The sequence below is a fragment of the Acanthopagrus latus genome, chromosome 12 (assembly GCF_904848185.1).
Source record: "Acanthopagrus latus isolate v.2019 chromosome 12, fAcaLat1.1, whole genome shotgun sequence".
NCBI lineage: Eukaryota > Metazoa > Chordata > Actinopteri > Spariformes > Sparidae > Acanthopagrus > Acanthopagrus latus.
This window is the reverse complement of record NC_051050.1, coordinates 26,390,588-26,411,327: the sequence shown is the minus strand read 5'-3', so window position 1 is coordinate 26,411,327 and position 20,740 is coordinate 26,390,588. Positions and strand designations below refer to the sequence as shown.

At 45.4% G+C, this 20,740-nt stretch overlaps 4 protein-coding genes across 7 annotated transcripts in view; all 4 read right to left on the bottom strand.

Annotated features, from left to right (window-relative positions):
• ugcg (UDP-glucose ceramide glucosyltransferase) overlaps window positions 1-1,039 on the bottom strand; it is a 7,367-nt gene extending 6,328 nt beyond the window's left edge. Inside the window, exon 1 of one of the 2 annotated variants that reach the window (XM_037116236.1) lies at window positions 1-1,039. The gene's annotated coding sequence lies outside the window, so the exon portion shown is untranslated. The other variant, XM_037116235.1, reaches the window with a different exon arrangement.
• Window positions 1,040-1,600: 561 nt separating this feature from the next.
• Window positions 1,601-3,175, bottom strand: LOC119029427 (molybdopterin synthase catalytic subunit). 2 transcript variants are annotated; one of them, XM_037116237.1, is made up of 5 exons: window positions 2,947-3,088; window positions 2,612-2,729; window positions 2,357-2,513; window positions 1,799-1,922; window positions 1,601-1,726 (listed from the first exon to the last, which is right to left on the bottom strand). In XM_037116237.1, the coding sequence occupies exons 1-5, from the start codon at window positions 3,040-3,042 to the stop codon at window positions 1,637-1,639; spliced, it is 585 nt and encodes a 194-aa protein (XP_036972132.1). In that variant the 5' UTR covers window positions 3,043-3,088; the 3' UTR covers window positions 1,601-1,636. The 2 variants fall into 2 exon arrangements, with proteins under 2 accessions (XP_036972132.1, XP_036972133.1); XM_037116238.1 differs by having other exon boundaries at window positions 1,602-1,726; window positions 3,040-3,175.
• On the bottom strand, window positions 2,489-4,208 carry LOC119029428 (molybdopterin synthase sulfur carrier subunit). The gene is made up of 5 exons (XM_037116239.1): window positions 4,081-4,208; window positions 3,271-3,392; window positions 3,040-3,175; window positions 2,612-2,729; window positions 2,489-2,513 (listed from the first exon to the last, which is right to left on the bottom strand). Exons 1-3 carry the CDS (start codon window positions 4,090-4,092, stop codon window positions 3,049-3,051), a joined length of 261 nt encoding a protein of 86 aa, XP_036972134.1. The 5' UTR covers window positions 4,093-4,208; the 3' UTR covers window positions 2,489-2,513; window positions 2,612-2,729; window positions 3,040-3,048.
• A 2,904-nt stretch (window positions 4,209-7,112) lies between these two features.
• Window positions 7,113-20,201, bottom strand: man2a1 (mannosidase, alpha, class 2A, member 1). 2 transcript variants are annotated; one of them, XM_037117632.1, is made up of 24 exons: window positions 19,967-20,201; window positions 18,642-18,795; window positions 18,188-18,409; window positions 17,932-18,076; window positions 17,711-17,798; window positions 17,201-17,284; window positions 16,412-16,539; window positions 16,158-16,331; window positions 15,836-16,022; window positions 15,345-15,522; window positions 14,771-14,961; window positions 13,950-14,147; window positions 13,087-13,201; window positions 12,864-12,931; window positions 12,142-12,310; window positions 11,643-11,879; window positions 10,955-11,077; window positions 10,754-10,868; window positions 10,191-10,324; window positions 9,911-10,052; window positions 9,383-9,516; window positions 8,819-9,013; window positions 8,456-8,566; window positions 7,113-8,183 (listed from the first exon to the last, which is right to left on the bottom strand). In XM_037117632.1, exons 2-24 carry the CDS (start codon window positions 18,780-18,782, stop codon window positions 8,013-8,015), a joined length of 3,450 nt encoding a protein of 1,149 aa, XP_036973527.1. In that variant the 5' UTR covers window positions 18,783-18,795; window positions 19,967-20,201; the 3' UTR covers window positions 7,113-8,012. The 2 variants fall into 2 exon arrangements, with proteins under 2 accessions (XP_036973527.1, XP_036973526.1); XM_037117631.1 differs by having other exon boundaries at window positions 18,642-18,792.
• Between the last annotated feature and the right edge of the window lie 539 nt (window positions 20,202-20,740).

Below are 20,740 nucleotides of genomic sequence, written 5' to 3'. Positions count from 1 at the left end.
GCGGGCCGGCTGGGGGTCACACAGGCTCGGGATGGAGGCCAGCTGACTCCGAGTGTTCGGGTCCGACTGTCGGTGCGACGAGCTCGGCTGGTCGAGGCGGATGATCCGGCAGCGGCTCACAGCGGGGGACGTCAGGAAGCAGTCCGTGTCAGGAGCTCCGATGACGGGACAGACCGGCCTCGGCCTGGCGGTGCTGGTGTCCGGGTCACGGCGCGAGCTGCGGCGGTTTGACAGTCACCAGACCGGCCGACGGTCAGCTGACCAACCGGGGGAGCGGCGGCAGGCACGGGACGCTGGGAGCGACACAACGCGGAACTTCCGGCCGACTTCAGAATAAAAGCTTAATTGAAACTGTGGACTGTAGAGTTAAACCTCCTGATGTTTCAGCACAGAGGACATGATCTCATGAAACACCTGAACACAACCAGGGTTCACATGGGGAGCTCGTGGAATACTGAATATTTAACTTGACGACTCAACATTAATCAAAGTCATTAAAGTGTCCATATGTTTGAAAATGACTCCTTTAGTTCAGACGGGGGGACTTCTACCTGCTGCTAACTGTCACTGCACCCATGACTGTTACTACTGTTAGCTTGTTAGCTCAGTTAGCTGGCAGGTATGTAGGTGTTTACAGGCTAACACAGGCCCGGGCTAGCTGGTTAGCATGCTGAACCAGATTTCTTACATATTACTCCTTTAAAAGAAACCCGATGCGTTCAGTTGGTGTTTGTTCATGTTTAATGTCAAATGATTACATGGATCCTGATGGACCACCTGTCTGTGCACCTGCTCCAGGTGAGTCTGTCTCAGGTGTTTCAGGTGAACCTCTGGATTATTAACATGCAGCTTTGAGCTCCAGCACTTTAATTCTAGATATGAAAATATTGACTTGATTATTGAAAGTTTAAATATTGGTTCAGCATTTACTTCTACACAGAAACACAAGGACACTTTTTGGGTCCTGAGTTCTGTCTGCAGGCACCGACCAGCTCCACCCGTCTGCAGCCTGAGAGGCTCAGCTTGGGGCAGAACCGGCCCACAGAGGCTCACTGACTGAAGAACATTTTCTCTAGTGCACATGTAATGTACTTGGACTGAACTTAGTTATTCTCTGCAGCTCGAGTACTTTTCGGGTTAGGGCTGCAACATTAAAGTGATGAACACATGAATGCTTCAATATTAATGTAAATATATTATTGAACTGTTGAACTGAGACGCATCACCTTAAACCTGCACTGCACCAAACTCCTTTACAAAAAGCGCTGTTTTAAGTGAAGGATCCTGGAGAACTGAACCTGAGTTCAGACCAGATCCTGGACCTTCAGGTGTGTGAGTGCCGTCAGGTGAACTGGATCAATGAGAACAATGGCTGCTGACAACAGGAAGATTAAATCTGCAGGTTTTTTTGCAGTTCAACATGAACAGAGGAAAACAGGAAGTTCATAAGCCCACACTGAAGAGTACTTTCACTCTGGTACTTTATAAAGAGTAAATGTTTGTACTCTGTGTGTTAGAAGTGTGTGTGTGAGGTAACAGGTAAGTCAGATCATGTGACCTGTGATGTCATTCAGAAAGGTAATAGATTCAAACACATGGACGTCACTGATCAGTGTTTTATTAACGATGCACATCTTCACACGCTCTCTGAGGACAACTTGTTCCGAGTGGCCCAGGAACACTCGGCGTTCTCCTTCCAGCTGGAATCCTGCGTGTCGTACACTTCCTGTTGATCGATAATCATAGGTTATGACGGGTAACGATCAGAACCGAGTCCAGACCTTCTGAGGCATCTCACCTTCTTCCAGATGGGGATGTTGGCCTTCAGCTGGTCGATGCAGCGCTGGATCGCCTGCTGGCTGTCATGGCGATGAGGAGATGAGATCGCCATGGCGACACTGGCCTGACCCACCTCCACCCACCTGAGGGAGGAAGTTCACAGGTGAGTCTGAGCTCCACCTGAAACCTGACGCTTCGTCTGCACATGAGCCAAGACAGAGTCCATCAGCTGACACTCGACCAGCAGCAGAGTAATCTGTAGAGTAACTCATTACTACTGAAACTAAAGTTACCAGACGGATGGAGTACAAAGTAACTGAGACGATTACAAATCTCTTCACCTGTATCTGATTACATCATCATCCTTTATCAGTGTAAAAGTAAAAGTACCTCAACACTGTACTTCAGGTCAGTACTCAGTTACATTCCATCAGTGTGGGTCATCCTCAACATCAACAGATCGATCAATAATAAAAACAATTGTTAGCTGCAGACGGGCCGCGTTCAACCAGCTGCTGTACCACAGTTAGCATTAGCAGTTAGCATCAGCAGGTAGCAGTTAGCATTAGCATCGCACCCCAGCCGGTGGTGGACACAGATGTGCGTCACGGTTGGCCAGCGCTCTCTGATGTCAGCACACAGCTTCGTGAACTCTGACTGGGCCATGAGCTCGTACGCCTCGTACTCCAGACCAATCACCGTCCTCCCATCCACCTCGTCCTCCCGGGTCGTACCTACACACACACACACACACACACACACACACACACACACACTATATATATTATAACATTATAATATTTCTGCTGATGTTAATAAATAACATACGAACCTATAAAAACTGAAATGGCTCCACAGGAGGAGCTGCTGACGGTGTCGACCACTTCCTGTACAGACAGCCAATCACGGCTCAGCTTGAAGACGTCTCTCCGCTCCTCTGACTCGGCCATCTGAGGAGAGGCAGAGATTAAAGGTCCGATTGGAGCGGATCAGCAGTGAAAGCTCTCTGACAAGACCAAAAATGACTTAATTCATCAATAATGTCTAGATTATAAACAAAGTGACATCACAGCGTTCACGCTGACGTCACACTTTAACCCGCTGAGACCATGTGCAATGGGACCATGTTGACTCATTTACAGTTTCATCTGGTTAACTGGTTCTGACCCGCTGATGTTGGTGTAGAAGCAGCATCAGACACTCGGAGCTGTGCGACGACTCGTCTCGTCTACAGAGACGCTCAGAACGCTCGATACTGACCATCCGTGTTTATCCTCCGCTGAGCGGCGGCACCACAGCAACCTCGTCTCCGTCTGCCAGAGTCACCACCTGGTCGCCAACGGCAACGTACTGCTGACGCACCGCCAACACCACCTGATCCTGCAGGACGGAGAGTCTGCACGCACAAACACACACACACACACACACACTCTGATGACTGACTGTTGGTTATTTGTCACCATCAGTCAGTCAGTGAACACATCAGGGTACCTCTGGTGTCGCTGCAGCAACAGTCTCCAAAGGTCCCGGCTGCTGATTGGTGTTGGCACAGCAACAATCTCCTCCTTCACTCTGGTCAGCTCCACGCTCTTAGCGAAGTACAACACACACACCTGAGGAAGTACAACACACACACACACACCTGAGGAAGAACAACACACACACACCTGAGGAAGAACAACACAAACACAGTACTACAACACACACACACGAGGAAGTACTACAACACACACACACACTCTGTCAGGACGTCACATCATGAAGCTGATGATGCTGATCAGCTGATCAGAGTCCAGGCGGGTCAGCCTGAGTCACAGGTCTAGGTCTTTGCTTCGGTTCCGGTCCGGACCCCCTGCCGGTCCCGGGGCCGCCGTGACGTAGGGACTGATGAGGTCATCTGCCTCCTCGTGCTGCTCACGAGGGATCTGCTCACCACGGTGGTCCTCCACCGCAGAACTCCACTTGGAAAACCTCAAATCTGAACAGTTTCTACCGTGTTTGCATATTATTTACCTCAATTATACATAAATCATTGATGTTTTTATCCGAACTTCTTCTGACTTGAGTTCGGAACCAACATTTGTGAACAGCACCGATACAAACGAACTGTGAACGTGTTTCTGCTCCGGCTGCTCGGTGGACGTCACGTCGGTCGGTACAGCAAAGCGGTGTTAAAAGAAGAGGAAATGTCAGCGGAGTCTGGTGTTCACCTCCGTGCACCCTGTTAACTACGTCACACTCTGACACACCGCCATGTTTGTCCTCAGGTGTGTTTCTACTCTGACGTTACGTCACACTCACCTGAGCAGTCATGAAGAAGGTGACAGCTTCTGGACATCTGAGGAAACTTTAATCACAAGCTGTGACTGTCACTTCCGGTTCTTCTTCTTCTTCTTCTTCTTTTCCTCTGGCGGATACAGACCAATAATACAGGTGATGTCGCCACCTGCTGTGCCGGAGCGGAACAGCATGTTTTTGTTAACCGGTTTGATTTAAAGTTCATTTGAACGAGCTGAACAACACTTGATGCTGCTCCCCCCCCACTGACTCCGAAACATTGAATCCAAACATGAATGATCTTAGTATTTTATTACTGAATGAATGTATTGATAAAAATAATCAGTACAGTTTTAGTTACTAGTTACTCTTCAGATTACCTTCCTGTCAAGTGGAGACCTCGTATCTCCAGGTGTAGAAGTACACAGTGATACAGGAAGTAATCTGTAGAGTAACTAGTAACTAAAGGTATCAAATAATGTAGTGGAGTAAAAAATACAACATGCTGTCACTGTGGGAAACGTGACTCATCCCCATCATCAACAGACGATCAACAATTCTCACTCTTTAGTTTCTCTGAAGTCTTTCAGCTCCTCCATCATCTTATTAAAGGTATCAATGACCCTCTGACTCTGATCAGCTGACTGCATGATGGACTCTCTGAACTTTCTGTCCTGTTCAGGGGTCGCAGAGACTGAGAAGACTAATACAAACAACTTTAACATATCACCTACAGCCTGAGTCACGGTTAGAGCTACATCCAAAACTTGTTTGCTCTTTCCCACTTCAGACACTCGTCTAAGAATCAACTGAAACTCCTTCATGTCTGTCAGAGTGTTTCCAGCCTGAGCTTCAGTTTTCTTCTGTTCCAATTTTCACACGTCGTCTTGATTTCTTCCAGGATTTCCTTCATCGGTTCAACAGTTTCCATGAATTGTTTCCCCAGTTCTTCTACTTTCTTTACACTTTTAATCTCTACTTGTTTTTTTGTTACATTTGCATGAACAACAGTAGCTCCTGCTGCTGCAGCTCCTGTTGGTCTGACTCTGTTGTCTTCTGCATCTTTTTCACTTCATCAGAGATCTTCTTACACTCTCTGATAATCTGTCTCATCTTTGATTCTCTGAGGTCAAATCCTTTGATGAATGAAGCTGCATATTTAATAAGGTCGTTCATTAAATCAGAAAAAACAGGAGGGATTTCTTTGCTCCATCTTCTTAGAGCAGAAGCCATGTTCAGGAAGTTGAGTCAGCTGATCAAACTGAAGTGTTTCTGATCACAGAGACTCTGTGGAGACAAAGAGAGAGACAGGTGATACTCACACAGGTGTTCTCACCTGAGGAGAAGTTCTTTGTTGGCCAACACAAACTTTACACTACATATGAAATATATATTACATCTCAATATATTTAGATAAGCTGTACTAACTTTACACTCCAAACACGCTATATGTCACAAATCTCTCAATTCTCAAAACTCGCCATCTCTGTCGCTGTCACTCATCCGCCTCCGTCCCGCCCACAACTTTCTGTTCCTCAGCAACCTAGTGATCGGAACGGCAGTTCTTTTTACTGAACTGAATCTCTAGAATCCGTTCAGTAAAATGATTTGTTCAAAAGATTTGTTCACCGAATCGTTCAGTGCTCTCCAACTCCCTGAACTGATAAGCAGCCAAATGATCCGTCATTCAGTTAATAATTCAGCCCTGAGGTTCACGTTCACTTACTGAGGGACGGTGCGCAATCATTCAGAGGAGACGCAGCGCTGCTCTGAGTATACATGCACTAAAATTACAACAGGGTGAAAGTGTCCTCTGTGCACAGTAAAATCACTTAACATGATGCTACACGGATTTTAGCAACACAGCGCTAATTTTAGCAGTACCGTTACTGAACGTGAATCATCTCCTCTGCCCTGGCTGGGTGAGTGACACAGCGCCACTGTCAGCACAGTACCTGCACGAAAATCACGTCCTCAGCGTCAGTTCTCTGCCTGCAGTAGGTTCGCGAATCATGAACGAATCACAGCGCGAACGAGAATCACGTCCTCACAGTTCTCTGAGTGAGTCGCAGCAGTTCCACTCCCGGCCGGCATGATTGCGGCTGAGCTCAACTGAACTGAGAAAGGAATGAATCAGTCCATGAAGTGATCCCGTTCACTTCATTTACTGAAAAGATTTGTTCGTTCGAACGACACGTTCGCGACCGACACAACACTACAGCAACCAAACTTGCTGCTTGGACACTTTTGTGACAAAAGCCTGTTTTTACCGTTTCTTCCTGCACAGACACAAAGCAAATGTGATGGCAATGTTCGTGAAAAAGCGTGGCGGTCATTATTTACCCTAAGTCCGGTTCTGGACCTGCCGGTGCGTCGGTCAACTCGGGAGGTGGGCCGTGTTAGCAGCTAGCAGCTAGCTACACATGAACATCCACAGATTCCACTTTGTTGTCCGCGCGTCTCTGGATCTCCTCAGACCCGAACAGACCCGGTCCGGACTTGTTTTGTCTCATTAATCCACAACAGTCAGTTTAGATGCACAGAACGGGACCGAACCACCGGCAATATCCCGGTCCAGCTCGCGTCTCTGCAGGTATAAATCTGCCTGTTGTCCTGGAAGTGAGCTCTGCAGTGATTGGCTCTGGTGCGCACGTGACTATGGTGGCTATGGTTAGCAATGTGAATTTGGAAAGCATTTATGAAATAATTTGTTAATGGTATCACTGCAGTCCAAAAAAATGTGACATTGCACACCCTTGAACCAAGCAGCAGCCATGTTGAAACTCTCAGGTCAGTCTGATTCTGATCTGCAGAGACATCTGAGGCACAGACACACACACAGAGGTTTCTTGCTTTTATAGAGAGATGCAGAAATATACAGCACATCGCTCACTGTTAGTTAGTGGTGGGACTGTTTTGTTTTGTGTTTTGTTGTCTGGTTTGTTTCTTTTCCACTGTTTGTGCTTATAAAAATGAAAAACGTTAAAGTTATGACATTACATTATTAGAGTTCTGCTGCCTGAGTTGCTCCAGGAAATCAGTTTCTCAACAGGAAGTTCAATTAAACAATAATTTATTTAGTATTAAAACCATAAAATCTCCCCAAACACAGAAAAAGCACAAAATGTTTAACAGTCGTGATAGAAAAATACATTTTTAGCTTTTAAATAAACATCTGAGAAATAAACCCGCTGATAGAAAATATACAGAATTTCTTAATTAAACAAAACCCAGAAGTTGTTTCACAGTAAAATACAGAAAACATCATTCAACATGTCAGCAGGTCAATATGTGCTCATAATCAATAATAAATCATCAATAATCAATAGGAACTCACACACACACACACACACCCTGAGCTGCACGTCCACTGATCATCAATCGATCAGTCAGTCAGTCAGTCAGACATTTCACCCACAATTCCACATTTTGGTGAAAAAAAAAGAAGAAAAAAATTCGAAACAGCAGTGAGACACACGCACACACACTTATAAACATTCATTAAGCACTAACGATGTGTTTGGTCCCGTTGTGTTGCCGTCACCATGACGACCTTTGACGGGTTAATTAAAAGTGTAACGGCTTCATTTCACCACAGTTTTGAAATAATAACTGATTTTCTTGGTTCGCTGGTTCATCTTCATGTTCACGGCTGATTAATAACATGTAATGATGATTAATGATGATTTCTGCTGATTGTGTTTCATGGCTGATTAAGTTTTCTGTCGTCCTGTCAGCTGGTTCTGTTATTTGTTTCTTCTGATCACTTTCAGATGCCTCGTCAACTTAAGTTTACATTCATGCTCCATTTTTAATTTTTCACTAATGATCTTTTGTGTATTTTCCCTCCAACACGTGTTTTAAAGTGATTCCTTCTGATTGGCTGCTCGTGTCATCGACACAACAAGTGGAACAATTTTACCAGAAATTACAAAATGTTGATGATGTTTCATTTTTCAGTCTATCTCGACACGGAAGGCGGTGATTTCCATTGGCTGCAGGCGAGTGATGCGTGGAGGCTGCTGTTGCCGGGCGGATTCCGGTTCATCGTCTTCACGTAGCAGAGTGAGACCCGACTGACGGACAGAACGGAACCGGAGAGGAGAGAACAGATCGTCCAAGTTCACCTGGAGACAAAACCAGGCGACACGAAACCAGAAGAGACGAGACAAGAACAGAAAACTCTTTTTAAAACAACAACTATAAAAAACAACATCTGGGAACATTAAACTGTCACATGAAGCTCAAAACACAATTTAATAAAAAAGTCTGAAAATGTAAATATTCACACAGTTTAAAAGAAAGAAAGTTTTTATATTTCACAAAACAGAGATTTTAAAAATGCAAAGCTATTATTATATAATTTTTAATGTGTGTGTGTGTGTGTGTGTGTGTGTACCTCCTCGTGCGCGCTCCACGTGCACTGCAGTGGCATGTCGGGGGCGGAGCTACAGTCGAAGCCCTTCCTGTGGAGGAGCAGAGCCACTTCCTGTGACGGAGTTTCTGCTTCCTGTTTACCAGAAAACACAAACATTCATTTGTTTTGATTTCATGTTTAACAGATTTTAAAAAATTTCAATTACTTTTTTAAAATAATATTATAAAGTTATTATATTAAAACTTTTTTTTAATTGTGTTTTTCAATGTATTCCTATGTGAAAGTGAGTATTGCTCAGTTAATGACTGCTTATTATTTTCAACACAAAAACCACAAATCCATTTTTTCCAGGTGTTTCCAGGTGTTTCCAGGCGCTGTTCTCACCTGTGCATCCTCCAGCGTCCTCAGGTTCAGCAGGTGAAGGTCGCACGGCATCGACGAGCTGAGTGGCAGGAAGGGGCGGAGCTTTGGCAGCTGGCTGTTGCTTGGGGCAACCATGGTGATTGGCGGGTGGCAGAGGGAGAGCGAGGACAGGTGGGCGAGCAGTGACAGGTGTTCAACTGAGGCTCCTCCCACTTCCTGTCAGGAAAATAAACAGAAGGATAAAATATAACCTGTAAAAAATGAAAAAACATTCACAGCTCTGATATCGATGCTCTGCACCGTCACATTGATATTCTACTAATGATCAGAACACACGAAGCTGTCTGATCCGACCCGGTCCGTCTCTCAGGTGGAGACGGGTGGTGCAGTCTGTGATGTTCTGATCTCTGGGCCGAGTAAACATCATTCTAGCTGCTCACCTCTCACGGGAACATCATAGGCGATGTCTCGTCCATGAGACACAGAAGCACAACAGTCAACAGTTTGAGAAGATGAGTGCAGTCAGAACCAGTGATCCAGCTCCCTCGCCCGAGCCCCGCCCCTCACCTGAGCCCCGCCCCTCACCTGAGCCCCACCCCTCCTGTCCTCCAGCAGCAGGTGGTAGAGACTGGCCGTCAGCTTGTTGTCGGTGACGCCCTGACCGAGGCCGCGGTTATCGTCCTGCTGCAGCCGCCGGTCCAACACCACCTCCAGCTCACCTGCACAGGTGACAGGTCAGAGGTCAGAGGTCAGCACAGTGACAGACTCACTGTGTCCTCACTGCTCGAGGTCGCTGTTGTCCATCAGTGAAAACATCATCGATCCATGTGTCTGACACCACTTCAGTCTTTTATTTTGCTGAACTTCCACTGTTGACCAGCTGATGTTAGAATGATGACATCATTGTTATTAACACTGTCTAAAACAATGTGCAGCAAATATTATTGATTATAAAACTGATTCTGACACAAGTGAGTCACTGATAAATTGTCCTGTTGAAGTGATGAAGAGTCTCTGATGTCATCATCACTGGACCTCCACGATCACCACGAAGCTGAAAACCTCAAACACCACAGAGACAGTGAGGCGGACGTGCAGGTGAACAGGACTCACCTGGTGTGAGCGAGGCGACGGCCTGACTCTGAGCCGACAGCAGAGACACGCGAGACGTCGAGTCCTGCAGGAACGACGCCGATGACATCGGGTAGAAGTTCGCCTGCAGGGGGAGCTTCGCCAGAGTCCGCCGCTGCTGCATCTGCAGGCCGGATCAATACGCTGCTGATTACTATCAATACACTATCAATACGCTGCCCATTACCTTCAATACACTTTGATACAGGATCACTGACATGTGACATCATCAATCAGCGTCTATAAACACAAAAGAAGGAACCTGGAAACTGTTGAGGTCGGAGTAGAAACGGTTGCCGTTGGCAACATCGGTGACGAGCTTCATGGCGAGCTCACGGTTGACCTCTGACCTGATGTCCACCATGTTGGAAATCTCCACAGATCGCCCAGCATGCCCTGGGGCAGAGACAGACAGGAGACTTTTATTGTGAAATTACTGAGTGTGATGAATATTAAGTGAACAGCTGGACAGCAGATGAGGACAAAGTCATCTGAACTCCAACTGACCCTGAACTCATCATCTGCACCTGAACTCATCATCTGCACCTGAACTCATCATCTGACCCTGAACTCATCATCTGCACCTGAACTCATCATCTGACCCTGAACTCATCATCTGCACCTGAACTCATCATCTGCACCTGAACTCATCATCTGCACCTGAACTCATCATCTGACCCTGAACTCATCATCTGCACCTGAACTCATCATCTGCACCTGAACTCATCACCTGGGGATGCCTCTACCCATCATGACAACCAGAACCGGGCCACCTGTCACATCCTGACAGAACCCGGGGCTGCGGTTTAACTGCGGTCTCCTTACCATCCAGGTGGTACAGTCGGACTCTGTGTGTGAAGTGTTGGAAACAGGAAGTGATGTCGGAGAAGACCGGACCTCTGGAGACCCGGACCAGGGGCGGCTCTGAGGATGTGTAGAGCTGCAGGAGGGCGAGAGACAGTGAACCAGAGAACAGAGAGAGAGAGACTGATGTGGCTCACGACTGGATCCTGGTTCTGGTCTCACCTGACCCCCCTCCTTCCCTGGCAGAAACAGGTAGGCTCCGCTCTTGTCCCGGTTCGATGTGGTCCCGTACCACAGAAACTGGACCTGGAGCTGACGGACCAGACCGGACTGGAGGCGGAGCTTCTGCATTTCAGAATAAAAGCATATCATGTCAAAAAAAGTATTAAAAAAAAATATATATAAAAAATAATATATATATATATAAAAAATAATATATATATATATAAAAAATTATATATATATATATAAAAAATTATATATATATATATATATATATATATATATATATATATATATATTTATATATATATATATATATATATTTATTTATTAACAGATTTATAATCAGTTTAATGATCAATAAATCAGTTATTTGTTTTATTATGATTCTGCTCTGATAATCTTTATCACACCTCATGTAGCTTCACATGACTTTAATATGCCCAGAACACTGGAACCAGAACACCAGAACACGTTCCAGGAGGGATTCAGTATTTTGCTCAAGGACACTTCAACATTCATACCAGGGGAATCGAACCAGCGACCTTCCGTGCTGTGAGTGTAAACAGTGAATCTTTCTTGCTCTGAATATGAGTTGTGATTGTTTTTCCTTTTTATTACTTTGATTCATTTTCTTTAACTTTATTCAGTTTGTGTCTGTCGTGACTTTTAGTTTGAAAAGTCTGACCTGCAGCAGGCCGGTCTCCGGGGAGCTCCACATCTGGACGTGCTTGTTGCTTAGCAACAGGGGGGCGTCGGCCTCAGGCCCCTCTGGGTGGGACACCTGGAAGTGTTCGCTCTGGATGGTCAGAGGGTTGCCGTGATGATAGAAGGTGTACTGAGCCCGATGGGTGGAGCCAACAGCGGCTTTGGTCACATGATAGACAGCGAGCGACAGAGGAGGAAGTTCAGCCACGAAGTCGAGCTGAAGGCGAAAAACATTAAGTTTAAAACACCTGAACACCAACTCACCTGCTGTGACAACGTACAGTTGCTCAGCTGTGATTGGACTGTGATTTATCACTGACTAGGGGAGGAGCTTAACATTAACCAGGAAATAAGGCAAAATGTAAAATCTCAAAACATCAAACAGTCCAGACCAATGAGACATGTGAACATAAATACTACTAATAATATCAGCAGTGACACGTCCGCTCTCAGGAACATCTGAGCGACGTGTTCATCACCTGGAAAGATTCTCTGGATGCCCGGCTCGGCTCCTCCCACACCGCAGAGATCTGTGCAGCCATTGGTCGACCCGTTTGTGTGTCGACAACACGAGCGTCCGCAGAGTCGACGACGATGCTGACGACTGACGTACGGAGCTGCTCAGTCGGGTTAAATATGATCAATGACCTGACACAAACACAATCAGTCAGAGGAGATGACAGGAAGTCAAACCTGCAGACAAACTGTCAGTCAGCCGACACGACCTGCAGCTGGAAGCATTAATAAAGATTCAACTGGAAGATTTATATCACTAAATCACACGACAGCGTGAGTGACGATAAAGTAAATACAGTCAGTTTGCTCACAGATGTTTGCGTCTCGTTATAAACTATGAAAATGACTCTGAATCAGATTCTTCATGTTCACACTAACAAAGTTTTTCCTTGTAGCTTCTATAACTGTATGGAAGATCTGCTAGCTTGTGATGCTACAGTGACTTCCTGTTTACTCCGCTGATTGCTTTCATTGGACAGAGCTGCAGCTGTTTCCTAGCAACAGATTAAAACATTTGTTCTTAAGTCTTCACAGGCCGAGACATTTATTGAGCTATGACACATGTAGCCTGATGTAGCAGAGCGTTAGCGTGATGCTAGCTGCTGGTTAGAGAGAAGTCAGGAAGAACTTTCTGTTTACTCTCATCATCAATATAAACTCCTCCCTTTAAGCTCCGCCTCCTCACCTGGGCTCATCACTGAGCGTGAGCGGCGTCTTCTGAGGCAGAGCGTCCTGCGCTGAGATCACGTCATCCTGAAACATTCATCACAATATCAACCAATCATCCTTTGTTGTCATGACGATCTGTCACATGTTTTAGTTCATCAAATCTCTGAGTCTGTCTCATTTATAAAAGTTATTATCCATAATATTAAACTGGATGTCACAGAAATAAACAATGAGGACACCATTTGTAGGAAGGGTTTTGATTGGTCATGGTGGTACTCGCTCTTGTCCAATAGAAGCAGCCAGTGGGCGGAGCTCTGCAGCACCTGGCGCATGTTCAGGATGGAGTGAAGCAATCTGCAAAATAACACTAATTTCAGTTTTCATTTTTAATGATGGAAGAGTTTTGATTTTCTTTATTTTCATAAATATGTGTTGAGCTATATTTTACCTTCTCTGGAGTGAAAAACATGTCGACTTTATGAGAACTAAAAGCTTTTATGACCAAATCTTCAACTGTTACAACTTCACTTTAAAGACAAGGTGAAACACACAGTGACTGACAGACTACACTGTAAAACACACATGAAGAAGAAGCAGGGAGCGATGGGAAACTAATGTTAGATGCTAATGCTAAATGAATGGGAATGATGGGAGGCTAATGCTAACTGCTCACACTAAGCGTGGTGGTACCTGTTACCGTTGTCAAGGGCGACATCCTCCTTCAACAGAGAGCATGGAGGGACAAATGAGACAGAAAACATGCTAATGCTAAAAATGCTGAAGAGTTCCTGGAGCTATGATGCTAACACTTATTTAATATCTGGGAAAATAATCAATAAGAAAAACATTTCTACAAAAAATTGGTTTCTAAATTTAAACTGTTATCTTAATAATTCACAAACTGTGTTGACCTTTGATCCATGATCCTTCATAATAACATGCTAACATGCTAACACAGCTGACCAATAAATAAACATTCTTCAGCTGAATAACCCTCAAACTATTCTTGTGTTGTTAGCTGCTCATGCCCCCTCTGCTAGGATGCTAACATGCTAACACACCAGCATGCTAACATGTTTTGGTGCTAACAGGAAGTAGCTACCTGGTTCCGTAGTCCACCACCACAGCATCGCGGGCGGTGCCGGTGACGGCGTCGTGGTGTTGAAACAATGCCAGATTCCGTCTCCCGGCCGTCAGCCGCTGGAAGTGCTCATGTGCAGGGAAATCAGCGGCCAGCTGACCGTTACCATGGAAACGACGCATTTCAGCCAATGTCAGGCTAAAAAGGATTTCTGTCGCTCTGACGGAGGAAACGCGAACAAAAAGACAAGAAGAAGAAATAAAATAAAAAACAAGATAAACACTGAAATATATTTGTAAATAAATCACATGTTTATATGATTATTATAAAATCATTTTGCCAAAACAAAAGGCTTCAAACATTACAAAATATTAGTAATGCTGATTAATGTTCATTCAATGAGTCTGAACATTTATCTGATGACACACAACAAAAAAAAAAAACTCAATGAGACCAGAACAAAATATAAAATATATTAAATACATAAAAACATATAAAAACATCTAAATACTATAACATTGTTTTTAAATGTCTCACTGAGTAAAAACTTATTTAGCTCTTCTTCTTTTACATTTCTACAAAATTCAAGAAATTCAAGAATAGACGTCCGTTTGATCTGAAACGAATGGAAGAAAGAAAGTGAGGAAGAAAGAGAGGAAGAGAGGAGGAGAGGAGGAGAGGAGGAGAGGAAGAGAGGAAGAGAGGAAGAGAGGAGGAGAGGAAGAGAGGAAGAGAGGAGGAGAGGAGGAGAGGAGGAGAGGAAGAGAGGAAGAGAGGAGGAGAGGAGGAGAGGGTCTGACTGTATCTGTATGATGAGAGATAAAACCTGTGAGATAAAGTACCTCAGCGTGGCCTCCATGGTTCTGTCGAGGCGTTTGTAAAACGGTCTGGACGTGAAGTATCCGCTCCAGTAATGATCGTCACGGTCGGCGTATGTGAAGAAGTCGCCGCGGAGCGTCGGCAGTGTGGAACCTGCTGCGCTCAGACGCTGATGGAGAGTCGTGAAGTAATCTGACAGAGTCCCGAAGCGAGCCTGGAAACAGACAAGAGAAGAAGAAGTGATGAGAGCCTGGAAACAGACAAGAGAAGAAGAAGAAGTGATGAGAGCCTGGAAACAGACAAGAGAAGAAGAAGAAGTGATGAGAGCCTGGAAACAGACAAGAGAAGAAGAAGAAGTGATGAGAGCCTGGAAACAGATGAGAGCTGCTGGTGCTGATCCAGATGAAGAGACGAAGCAGGAAGAACTTTGGACATTCAACATTTTGGTGAATTTCTCAGAAATGATGATGGATCAGGATGAGCTGTCCGACCTTGGCGGAGGTATACACTCTACTGAGTGCCTCTGTAGTAAATGACATGATCAGTGTGGCTGACTCCGCCCCTTGCCCCCCCTTCCCAGGTGTCTTGGGTGTTCACCTTGATGTGGAGCTCTGGGTGCTGGTCGAAGTAGTCGAAGAGTTTCTGGTAGTTGCTGAACTGAGCATCCCACTCAGACGAGTCTGTGAAGCGAAAGTCGTCACCGAGCGGAACCAGAAGGACCGAAGAGCGAAAGAGACGAGACTTCTGACGGTACTGATCCAACAGGAGGAGAGCTCTGAGACGACACAGGGACACATTATATACAACACCTGGACCACAGTCACACCTGGACCAGTAACACCTGGACCACAGTCACACCTGGACCACAGTCACACCTGGACCAGTAACACCTGGACCACAGTCACACCTTGAACACAGTCACACCTGGACCAGTCACACCTGGACCACAGTCACACCTGGACCACAGTCACACCTGGACCAGTCACACCTGGACCACAGTCACACCTGGACCACAGTCACACCTGGACCACAGTCACACCTGGACCACAGTCACACTTCACACAGTCATATCTGCCCCCCCCACTTACCTTTCCTGGACATTCTGCTCTGTGATTGGCTGCGGTGATATCCTCCATGGACAGTAGACCCGCCCCCCTGGCAGGCGGTGGAAATCAAATTGACAACAGACCGACGGGTTCGGACCGCACGTGTGCGGTACATCGTAGCTGTAGAACGGCATCATGTGACACGTGATGTCACTGCGGGGGGAGGGGTCTGACAAACAGGAAGTGAGTGAGTTAGAGAAGCAGAACAGAAACAGAACAGAACCTCGTAAGTACTTTATTCTCTCGGTCAGTTTTTTATTCTCTTATTCTTTGTGGTTGTTTCTCGTCTCTCGTCCAAACTCACCCCAACTCTGTCGCCACTGAAACTCCAGCGTCTGTTGCCGGGCGAAGTGCTTCTTGACGGCGTAGTGAACTCGCTGGATGACCATGTCCTGGAGCCCCGCCCCCTTCAGCAGGTAGGCCATAGAGGGGGAGTGGCCGAACGGATCCACAGCCCAACCGCTGCTCGGCTTCACACCTGGACAGAGAGGCGGAGTTTAAAACGATGATGCATCAGATGATGTCACAGTCAGACAGAGGAAGTGAAGCGAGATGAACCGAGGTGTCGCTGGATCCACTGGTGTCCCTCAATCAGCTGATCCAGCAGAGCGAAGTAATGTGAGTTTGCTTCGTCGGCCATCACCCAGCCGCCCGTCACCAGCTCCAGCTGCCCTGCCCTCACCAGGCTGACCAATCACAGAGCAGGAACAAAACAGAACACACATGATGATGAACAAATGACGACATGTAAATATTAATGAACATGATCAAACACAAGAAGATACTAAGAAAAATCACACTGAGTTTTATTCATTATAACATTAATGAGGTAATAACACAAACTGTCTCCATCAGTGAATAAACCAGCTGTTCTCAGATGACAACAAGGTCTCAGAACAATGTCTGGGAAAGGTGTCAGGGTCCGCCACATGTTAACACAGGTAAACTACTTTAAGGTCAGTTTGACTGTTGAGTTTTTCTTTCTCTTCTCATTAAACAAATATGTTGGTTCCAGATGTTTTCTCTACTCACATCGTATTTGTATGTAGATTCAGAATTAAAAACAGGTTTTTCTTCAGATTTGAGAAGAAACAGACAGAAACTTGTGTTAAAGGTGTGATATGTAAAAACTGACCACCTGTTGAATTCACACTCCAAACAACTACAGGGCAGCACATCACTTGCTGCTAACTGCTGCTAACTGTACGCTCCTCATGACTGTAGCTACTGTTAGCTTGTTAGCTTAGTTAGCTGTGCAGCTGGATTATTACTACCACAGGAGCTTTAGCCCTCTGGGAGAGGTTTCAGGCTTCCGTTTCCTGGTTGGTTCAGATTTTGAACACTTACCGTTTGACCATCTCTCTCTTCTGCTCGTCGATGTCATTCCACCATTTAGAAAAATAACTGATTTCTGCCCAGATCATCTTCCTCCTGAGGAACACAGAGCACGAGGCCGTCAGTCACACACGCACCTGCTGGAGGACGCCGACAGGTGAGCAACAGTTACCTGCTGGGGGACGTCTACATGTGAGCAACAGTTACCTGCTGGGTGACGTCTACAGGTGAGCAACAGTTACCTGCTGGGGGACGCCGACAGGTGAGCAACAGTTACCTTCTGGGTAACGTCTACAGGTGAGCTACAGTCACCTGCTGGGTGACGTCTACAGGTGAGTTACAGTTACCTGCTGGGTGACGTCTACAGGTGAGCAACAGTTACCTGCTGGGGGACGTCTACAGGTGAGCAACAGTTACCTGCTGGGTGACGTCTACAGGTGAGCTACAGTCACCTTCTGGGTGACGCCTACAGGTGAGCTAAAGTTACCTGCTGGGTGACGCCTACAGGTGAGCTACAGTTACCTGCTGTCCTCACTCAGCTTGATCAGCATGTTGTTCAGGATGTGTCTTGTCTGATCCTGATAGTAACCATCGAACGTCTTCAGCCAGCCTGACACACACACACACACACACACACACACACACACACACACACACACACACACACACACACACACACTAAATATCTGATCACATTGATCACTGACAGGTTCGATCCGCCTCGTTGTCATGTTGTTCCTCACCTGGGTCGTTGTGCGAGTGAGGAACCAGAAAAAGTTCCAGAGGCTGCTCGTCCCACTCGTTACCATGGTAACTGATCTCAAAACCTTGTTTCCAGGCGCCGCCATCAGGATTGTCAAACGATAGGAGGTCGTAAACATCCAGCAGCTGAAACACAGACAGACATGAAGTCCTGTTTTACACACAGTTTTCATCTGAAGCTCCGCGGTGACATCAGTGACATCAAAGAGCTAACAGCTGTTAGCATGGTAAGCTAACCTGCACGCCGTCCGTTTCATCCTTCAACTCATTGGCCAATCGACAGCCTGGTAGTGTGTCAGCTGGGCTGTGGGCGGAGTCTGAGCTCACATTAGCCCCTCCTCCTTTTCCCCATGATGCCTTGTGTTGGAGCAGAGAGTCCCGCAGCGTAGCAACCAGGCGGTTGTTGTCGCTGAGGAGACGCTCCAACTCATCGATCTTCTGCTGGAGGCGGGACAAATCCTGCAGACAGAGACCGTGATTGGTTTAAGAAATGTTTTTTTTTCAGTGACATAAATGACGACAAAATATACAGACTCAAGAAGCTTGATAATTTAATAATCAATAATGAATTATAACTAATTTAAGTTGTTTAAATATGTTTATTTAATAAAACACTTTATTTTGAAATTCCTCTGGTGACTTTTGTAAGATCAGAAACTAGAATCAGCCTGGCTACTTCGCTGTGACTCACGTTGTCTACCTGTCCACCAGGTGTGTCCGGATGCTCCTGAAGCTCCGCCCCCTGCATCAGCTCCAGCATGCGGTACAGTGACATCACAGCCAAGCAGAAGACTCCGCCCACCAGCACGGTCAGGAGCCGACTGGTCTTCATCACTGAGCAGCTACTTTCAAAAATGAAACAATAAAAAGTCATTAATAAAACGTTTGGATAAAAACAGCAATAAGTCCTGGATGATACACACTGCCCAGGTGCATTATGGGAGCTGTAGGAGGCGGTGTTACCTCCAGTAGACCTGTGATGAAGAGACATTATCAGTTAATTGATCTGCACAAAATTAATTTACAACTTTACTGACAATCGAAATGTTGTCTTTCTCATTTTTAAACAAAAAAAATCCCCAAATCTTTGAAATGACACAGAAAAAAAACAGACTGAATTTTTCTGAGTTCTAGAAAAAAGACTAAATGTTCAAGTTTCATTAAGATTTATTGATCAACAGATTCAAAGTTATCAGGCTCTCTGAAGATCCTCATGTCTGATTCTAACAGTCACAGTTTAACTCATATTATTATATTATAAGTAAGATTTGAGTTCCAAACATGTGAATCCAAACGAACTCTCGCAGGCAAACAGGACCGACCGGTTCTGCAGCGACACTGAGGCCGTCTGCAGCCACGACCCTGGAAGTCCTTACTGATCAGTCATAGTAATCTAATAATCAATATCCAGCCTGAAATTTAATCAACCCTTTAACTGCCTCATATAGATCAAACTTCACCTCAGACACACAAACCCTGGTGACTCCCACACTGTCCCGGTACAGTACCTCACCAAGTAAATGTACTTAGTTACTTTCCAGGTTCAACACACTGATAAATGATGATGTAATCAGGTACAGGTGAAGTGTTTGTCATCACCTCAGTTACACAGAGAACGTGTTAGTTGAGTTTTATGTTCCTACTGAACAGGACAGGAAGGAAAAGTGCTGGGATCTGAAAACTAACTAGTAACTACAGCTGATGGTGTCACGGAGTAAGAAGCACATGGTGGAGCAGAACAAACATGTTATACATGATGTGTAGCAGCAGCTCAGTGATCATTCAGGTGTTTCACAGGATACAAGATAAATAAAACGCGTCTGCAGTAAAGTGTCCGTCGTGTCTACAACATTAGTTCCGGCTTCATTTCCTGCCGGAGGTTAAAGAGCGGACACACTTCATCTGATGTTAATATTCAGTGTTAGCTCTTCTGCTAACTAAGCTCGTCACTCCTACAGCTCGAACATGTCTCCAGATCAAATGTATAAACGTTATACTTTAAACTGAAGTTCAAACCTTCCGCTCAGCACTTCCGCCTCGGACAAACTGCAGCAGGTCTCGTGCTCCGGTGTGTTTCACCTATCCCGTGACGTTTCGCCCGTCCTGTGACGTAGCTGTCAGTCTTCAGCCCAACAAAGCAGAAAAATAAAGTAAATTAAAGTAAAATAAAGTCAGTTTGTGTCCGCAGCGCGCGCCTGCTGCTGCGCCTGCTCCCTGCCGTTTGTTTTGCTTCCGGGTTGGTTCAGCTGACTCAGCGCTGCGGACTCAGCACTTCCGGTGAGGGGGGTCCGTTTCCGGGAAGCTGCTCTGACGCCACTGAAATACGACTAAGTACATTTACTCAAGTACTGTACTTTACTGGAGTACCAGTACTTTCTTCTTCTACTCAGCTGAATGTATCTGATAGTTACTCTTCAGATTACAGACAGTTTCTCCAGATGTGTTGAAGATGAATTTTCAAGTGGTAAAAAAGTATATGTACATATATTATATTGTACTTAAGTATCAAAAGTAAAGTAACTAATACATGTCGGCTGAGTACTCTGTAATCTCTGCTTCTCTACATTCAACACATCTTTGATACAGACTGTAATCTGTACAGTAACTTAAGTAATCAGATATGTGCAGTGGACTAACTAAAGAACAAGGTGTTTTCAGATTATATTAAAAGTACTGTACCTGAGTAAATGTACTTAGTTACAATCCAACACTGCCTTATGTTGGCAGTGCTGCTAATGGAGCAGAAATAATATTCAGACACCATCAGCATGAATCTGATATCAACTGCTC

Coding starts and splice junctions, on each gene's coding strand:
- man2a1 (XM_037117632.1), bottom strand. CDS start 18,782: ATGAAGACCAGTCGGCTCCTGACCGTGCTGGTGGGCGGAGTCTTCTGC. Junction 14,148..14,770: donor ACCATGGAGGCCACGCTGAG/GTACTTTATCTC, acceptor TTCCTCCGTCAG/AGCGACAGAAATCCTTTTTA. Junction 12,932..13,086: donor CAAAACCCTTCCTACAAATG/GTGTCCTCATTG, acceptor TGAATGTTTCAG/GATGACGTGATCTCAGCGCA.
- LOC119029427 (XM_037116237.1), bottom strand. CDS start 3,042: ATGGTCAGTATCGAGCGTTCTGAGCGTCTCTGTAGACGAGACGAGTCG. Junction 2,730..2,946: donor TTCTACACCAACATCAGCGG/GTCAGAACCAGT, acceptor GCCTCTCCTCAG/ATGGCCGAGTCAGAGGAGCG. Junction 2,514..2,611: donor AGCCATTTCAGTTTTTATAG/GTTCGTATGTTA, acceptor GTGTGTGTGTAG/GTACGACCCGGGAGGACGAG.
- LOC119029428 (XM_037116239.1), bottom strand. Junction 3,176..3,270: donor TTGCTGCAGCGACACCAGAG/GTACCCTGATGT, acceptor TTGTGCGTGCAG/ACTCTCCGTCCTGCAGGATC.